A 7,493-nucleotide genomic window follows, 5' to 3' on the forward strand; every position below is an offset into this window, starting at 1 on the left:
GGGAGGGGAAAGGGCGCGGACTCGGGGCCTGCCAATCACGTCGCCGACGGCCCGACGCAGCTGGTGCGGTCAGGGCGAGAAAGGGGGCGGGGCAGAGACGAAAGGGTGCGGCCGCCTGCCAATCACGTCGCCGCTAGCCCGACCCAGCTGTTGCCGTCTGGAAGGGGAGGGGGCGGGGATGCGGCGAAAGGGCGTGGCCCCAGCCTTGCCGATCACGTGGCCAACTGTCATGTCCCTGTTGACAGTGACGGAAGGGGGCGGACCTGGGTGAGCGCCGTGTGTGGATGCGTTTCAGCGGGGGTGGGTGGGGCGGGGCCGTGGGGTTCGGGGGCGGGGACTGCCCGCCCGCCAATCACGCCGCAGACGGCGCGTGGCCACGCCAGCCATCAGCTCCTGATCACGCGGGCCCTGCGACGCCATTGGTTGGTGCTGGCCACGCCCTCGCCTCCCATTGGTGGTGGCCGCCCGTGCCCTGCCCGACCGCCAGCTGTAATGTAATTTCTGGTGTGTGTTGTTCGCTTGTGGTCGCTGCAACTGGGTCGCTATGTTCAGCTTCAGCCCTTAGCAAAACTGAGTTTGTGACCACCCCGGAATCGTACCCTTTTCAACTGGGGGCATTTCTTCTTCAAATAAAAATAAAGATGCGGTGTAATTCTCCATGCCAAGCTGCTGAGTTGGGAGATCTACGCAATGTAAGTATATTAATCTGCAGCAAGGAATTTATAAATTAGTGAACAGTGGTGGCCAGCGGCTCTGGCAATCTTTAAGTCAGCCTTTCACCTGCTGCTGATGATGAAAGAAACATGTCAAAACCGACAGTAAAAATAAAAAAGGCAAAGGACCGTTGCTTTGGGGTTAAGGTTGTATAATGCTGACGATTGGGAAGGCAGATCAATTTGTTGCATTCAGTCCTTCTTGAATGTGGTGCAAACATTATTTCTCTCAAGCCCGAGAACAAGACGTTTTGCTGATTTGAATGGACAACGTATAGCGAAGCACCGGCTCAATTTCAATGAACTATAGCATCAGGCAGCATTTAAGTAAATAAAAACGCTATCAGTTTTTCATTCAGACAAGAGAGGTGTCGTTATACCGTCTGGAAGGAACGTACGCGAAGTTGGATCCGACATGAAGCTAGTTCAGTCTCTGAGTTTGTTTTCTTGGACAAAGAGATGTTGTAGGAGGGGACTTCCTGGTAGAAGCTTTGGAAACATGCAGACTTCACATGGCTGCTTAATCGATGACGTAAACCGTTCTATATTTGGAGAGGGAGGCGATCAGGATCACTGGGTCCAGCCTACCTCCAGTGCCCTTTCGTGAATGGTGCTAGACCCACTAGATCAGCGATGTTACCTGAAGTCTGGAGTGTCCACTAGCTAAGATCCTCAATAATTAACTAATGCAACCAAATGTTTTAATGTTATGTTTAATAATGAATCAAAATTCCTATTTTATGTGTTTTTGTCTACCCTGCAGTCTCAGGTTAAACTGATGCTCATAGTTGCATTTTTAGCAGAATAGATTTTTTTCTATTAATCTTCTAACGAATTGTAAGGGCAATGGAGGCCTAAATTACACCTTTGTAAATCAATTTGGGATTATTTTCTGTTGTAATTGCATATCTGTTGCAGAAATGTTGATTCTTTCCTGAACTTAAGGTACACCATAATGGACTGAAAGCTCTGATTGGGCTTTAATTTAATTTTTTTTTGTTTTGTTCCTAGGATGAAATTATGGGCATTTATGAGTCAATATTAGAAAGGAAACGCCATGACAGCGAACGGTCCTCTGGCAGTACATTGGAACAGAATGATATTGATGCTGTGGAGGCTCTTGTTTGTATGAGTTCTTGGGGTCAAAGGACACAAAAAGGGGATCTCTTAAAAATTCGCCCTCTGACACCTGCGTCAGACACAGATTCTTTACACTGTGAAGCTGTACCTCCAATGTTGCAGAAGGACTACCACTCATTATCTTTACTTGTAAGTATGCAACTTTTCTAAGCAATTACTGCTGATAATATTGGAGTCAAAGACAAGAATATTAGCCTTCGCAATGATTAAATAAATGAGTTTGTAAACATGCTATGTAATCCTATATTTTGACATAATACATTTACAATCAAGGCTGATAAAAGAACAAGGTGCATTATATGCATCCTGGATGAGGAAAAAAAGATTAATAACTGTGCTAACTTTGACCGAAGCTTAATGTTTCTCTTGTCCCCATAGTGTATGACACCACCACATAGTCCTGGTGTTGTTGAATCAGGTAATGCTGCCTTGGTGACACAGCTTACTTACACGAAGCCAACCACAGTCACGGCAAACAACGGAGTCTATTCAGTCAACACCATGACTGCAAAGCCTGCCTTCATGAACATTCAGGAGTTTTCATCTAAGAAGCGTCTATCAGCTGAACCAACTGTTGCTCATCATTGCAGGTCGGTAGCTACTAGTGTCATCCGTCATACTGCTGACAATTCTCCCTGCAACCACATTCCTTCATCACCACTGACTGAAAGACTAGACTCAAACAGCCAAAATGATAGGACAGAAGTGAAAAGGAAAATATCAAGCCAGTGTAAGCACACTAAGGACATGTGCACTTCTACAGAGTTTGCAAATAAATGCTGTTTGCAGCAGAATTGCAATGGCCCAGTTACCAAGGACCAACAACAAATAGTGCCATCCTTAGCACTGCCTTGTGAGCCAAACAAAGTTGATACCGAATATCAGAAATTGGCCAAGTCATTGCCAACAGGCTTACCATCTGTACCTGTGACAAAGTCTCCAGTTATTTGTCAAATGTTTCCAGTGAATGGAGGAGGACAAAGAGGGGGAGGGGGTGTTATTTCCACATTCATCCAAACGCAGACCAAACCCTGTGTAAAGCCTGCAGTTACCCAGATGGCTCCAGCTTCTCAACCTGTTTTGGTGGGAACAACCGTGCAACCAGGGGCTGTGATGTTTGTGCTACCCCAGCCCTCTGCCACTCAATCACCTTCAGGACAACAGACAGTGATGACAGTCGGCAACACAAAGCTACTGCCACTTGCGCCCGCTCCAGTCTTTGTCTCGTCTGGCCAAAACTGTGTACCTCAGATGGATTTCTCGCGAAGACGCAATTACATTTGCAGCTTTACTGGATGCAGGAAGACCTACTTCAAAAGTTCACACTTAAAAGCACATCTCCGAACTCATACAGGTATACCTTAATTTCAGAAGAATAACAGCCCTGATATTGCAAAATTGTAGTAATGGTGAAATTGCCAGTACTCACTATCATCACAACTTCTGGCATCTCCATATGCACAGATTAATGCGGAAATCTGGAAGTTGTTGTCAGCTAATTCTCTGCTCCTTCACACAGTGCATTGTTGATGTCCCTCCAGAAATCAAATTTTAGAATTAATGTGACCATCTATGTTTATGCTGTAATATTACTGATTAATAAATCCTCAGAAAGTTATGTGTTGCTGAATCAGGTCTAACTGAGTTTTTAATAGTATACCTAGTCATAGCTACTATTGAGCAATCTCTGTGGCCTTGAATAAGCTAATTTATATTTATGTGATGTCAAATTTCTACTTATGATCATTTAAAAGTTTTTCTTTCTATTCTCTGTAAAACTTTAATTTAAAAAGATCAGTGCATTTTACTTCATTCTTTACTAATTGTAAAGATTCTTCAATGTGATTAACTGTTGTCCCTGCTTGATAACATTGGTGTCACAGCATACTTGGAAATCCCCGAGACTTAAATCAAACGAACATCTCGGAAAGGGAAACTCATGTTACAGATAGTTAAACATAAACCCTACGATGCATTCTTCAACCTGAAAAATTGTACATTTTTACTACCATTTCTTTTAATATGTAGTTATTATTTCCATTATACAAATTGAAGATATAAGCAAATTAGATCAATTTTAAGGGTCAGAGTCTGAATGCATTTAAAAATGTAACTAAAGGTCATAAATTTTGCATATCAAATTAAATGTAAAAATTAATAACTATGTCAGTTGGAAGTGGAAAAATGATGCTTTGTCCATATTACAAAATATTACAAAGAAAATAAAATATGTAAAATATTATATATAAGACATTTTAGATAAAAATAAAGATGCTTTATTGATTATTTCTTTCAATCAAAGTAACCATATCAACATTCTGATAGTCTAACAAGAATCAAATACTTCCAAGATTACAATATTAAACATCAAATTGTTCATTGCTTTCCATTACTATTTTTTTTATTTCTAATCAGGTTAGGTATTTAGCTGTATAAGTATTTAAAGAGCAAAATGAGGAAATAAACCTAAAATTCTCCCTAAAATGCTGAAAGTTACCCATAGTTTTAATCTCTTAAATTGATCTGCAAAGGCATATCGGACAGAAATATAGAAAATTGGAGCGAGAAAAGGTCACTCTCTGCCATTCAATATGATCACAGCCGATCATTTACCTTAGTATCTTCTTCCTGCTTTCACCCTATTCCCTTTGATCCCTTTAGCTCGAAGAACTGTTGTAGAGCTCCATCACATATTAACAATGCATATGCACTGACTCCTGATGTGCCTTTTTAACTCCCTGTGAATAATACTATTTTGGGGTGGCATGGTGGCTCAGTGGTTAGCATTGCTGCCTCACAGCACCAGAGACCCAGGTTCAATCCTGCCTTGGGGGACTGTCTGTGTCGAGTTTGCACATTCTCCCCGTGTCTGCGCGGGTTTCCTCCAGGTGCTCCAGCTTCCTCCCACAGTCCAAAGATGTGCAGGTCAGGTGAATTGGTCATGCTAAATTGCCTGTAGTGTTAGGTGCATTAGTCAGGGGTAAATATGGGTCTAGGTGGGATACTCTTCAGAAGGTTGGTGTGGACTTGTTAGGCTGAAGGGCCTGTTTCCATACTGTAGGGAATCTAATCTATTGGAAATTTAGTCAACTTTTATTTCCTCAGATCAATTTAAAATTATGTTTCTTGACCTGACGTATGACGTCTTTTCACTAGATTGTTTGGTACAATTCCTTTTTAAAAACCTAGGTGAAGAGCTGGAATTATGACCTAATCCTTTTATTTTATTAAACCTTTGCAGGGGAGAAGCCATTTAACTGTATCTGGGAAGGATGTGACAAAAAGTTTGCGCGCTCGGATGAGCTTTCACGACACCGCAGAACTCACACTGGAGAAAAGAAGTTCATATGTCCTGTTTGCGATCGACGTTTCATGCGCAGTGACCACCTCACCAAACATGCTCGACGTCACATGACAACAAAGAAAGTGCCCAACTGGCAGGCTGAGGTTAACAAACTGAATAACATTGCTGCCTCAGGACCACCTGTCAGGAATCCTGTCGTCCCCATGACCAGTGTAATGATTTCTCCACCAACCTCTACCCAAGTGAGAGAACCCACAGAGAAAGTTTGCACTATGTCGTCAGAAAATTAAAATTGACTAAATTGCCAGCAGGAACTGAACTGAACAAGCAGCTGTTGTCTGATGGACTTTTAAAGCAATTCTAAATGCTGCATGTTTACTGGGTTTGCAAGTGTGAATTTATTTCTCTGTCCTGTGTATGTGAGTAGTAACGAGATACATTTGCAAGCTGGTTGGACCTGAAAATCTGACAAACCTAAGGGTTGAATTTTCCTTTCATTCATAGCAGTGAGATGCAAGCAATGTTCAGCATGAAAAAAGTTATCATCATATTGTAAACCTTTAAGTGTATTGTATATAGTATTTGCTAAGCATATTGTATACTTCCTCTATTTAATAAACCAATTTTCATGTATGAGAGATAAAAATATAAAACCTTTTCTTTTAATTGCGTTTTCCCTAATGTGGGACAATGAGTTGTTTTGTTGGCAAAAGTGGGTTTTTACACAAAATTTCAGCAATCTCTTTTTAGTCTCTCGCCTATTGAAATAGGCAATTAACAAATTCTGAATTGAAATGGTGAAGCTGTACACTGTAAAGAAAGTGCAGTGTTTTTAAAATGTTTTGTATGTTGCACTGAAGACAGTGCAGACTTCCACACTTGCGTTAAGGCATTGATAATTTACAATTTTATATGCTGTTTTCTACATCAATAAATGTTGGTGAATTTTGTCATTCTGTTCACGGTGGGAACAGATATGTAGCTTTTATGATTGTAGCTGAAGTTGTTACTGATAAGTCAATCTGGCTTGAATGATCATATTTTGGATTTTGTTTCTATTTTACCGAGATGGTCTTTCATAGAAACACCAATTTGCAATACTGAAAATTTGGTTTTAACAATAAAACTGACTTTTATTACATAAAACAAGGTAAAATAATATAGCATAGATCAGACTTTCTACATGTTAAAAAACTTTGAAACACATCGTAAAAACACAATCCAAGTAATCCCAAATCCTCCAACTGCAGTACTAAAACACTGGAGAGAATTGCCTTCTGTATCCCATGTAGGATTTGACTGAGCTGTGGCTTCAATCCCAGTCATGAGAATCTGACAGCTTCTTCTTTGATTCGTTACATAACTGGGCTTAGATATTTTCAGCTTCCCGTAACACCTTCAGGATATTAACTAAACACACTGGGGTCTAGAACTTTTAAGCTAAACTCTTTACACTGAGGTAACCTCTTAATAGTCCAAACTACATTCATTTCTCAGATATAACTGTTTCACACACCCAACTTCAGCTAGCTGCCCCAAACTGAAACTAATATGCTTTGTCCCAAGCTGTGAGTGTTTCCCCAGAGCCCAAAAAAACTACTCCAGAATTTACTATCTGAAAGCCTCATGCATTTCACTGTTCACTTGTAAACTCACCCAACATAAACAAAACCCCTCTTCTATCCAGAAATTATCTCTAATAATGTTTTAAAAGCAATCACAGTGGCCACAGGAGTATGAGTTAATCATCAAATTCTTTCAGGCAGCCTATTTGCTACTAGTTCAAAACTCAAAATTCCAAAATGCATGGTATTAGAACACATAAATCATACACCTTCATCATATTGCTTACAATCTAAAAAAAAAACTAATCAGGACAAGAACATAGTTTACAATCTAAAAAAAACTAATCAAGACAAAAAAATTGAGTAAAAATACAGTGCATAAAACACCTTCAACATAGACTTCATTTATGATCCCCATGCACAATTATATTGAATGGGTAAGACACAAGACTCATCTATCAGTCACATACGAATTGTTTTGACGCACGTTCCTGTGATTCCAACATTCTCATTCTTCCTACCACTACCTGCAAGCGCTTCTCATAGATCTAGGACCATGCACTGTTGCTGCAGAACTTGTGGCATCATCAGCCTACTTTTTCTTTAAAGGCAAGCTGCTTTTCCAAAGGAAGTTGCACAAAAAGATTACAAGATATATTTTTGCAAACTGAACAACAGGGCAGAAAGACCGATCTCATTGGATGGACCCTGTGCAGGAGGCGTTAATGGTGCGTGTTTGCAGAAGGAGTGACTCAATAGGCCTGAGGGAGA

General features: G+C 40.6%; 1 protein-coding gene across 1 annotated transcript; it reads left to right on the plus strand.

Moving 5' to 3' along the window:
* The first annotated feature begins 496 nt into the window (after positions 1 to 496).
* klf11a (Kruppel like factor 11a) lies at positions 497 to 5,795 on the plus strand. Its single transcript, XM_060821793.1, has 4 exons — positions 497 to 692; positions 1,725 to 1,982; positions 2,232 to 3,207; positions 5,095 to 5,795. The coding sequence occupies exons 1-4, from the start codon at positions 642 to 644 to the stop codon at positions 5,445 to 5,447; spliced, it is 1,638 nt and encodes a 545-aa protein (XP_060677776.1). The 5' UTR covers positions 497 to 641; the 3' UTR covers positions 5,448 to 5,795.
* Positions 5,796 to 7,493: the final 1,698 nt, after the last annotated feature.

The sequence above is a fragment of the Hemiscyllium ocellatum genome, chromosome 3, assembly GCF_020745735.1.
Source record: "Hemiscyllium ocellatum isolate sHemOce1 chromosome 3, sHemOce1.pat.X.cur, whole genome shotgun sequence".
In the NCBI taxonomy this organism is placed as follows: Eukaryota; Metazoa; Chordata; class Chondrichthyes; order Orectolobiformes; family Hemiscylliidae; genus Hemiscyllium; species Hemiscyllium ocellatum.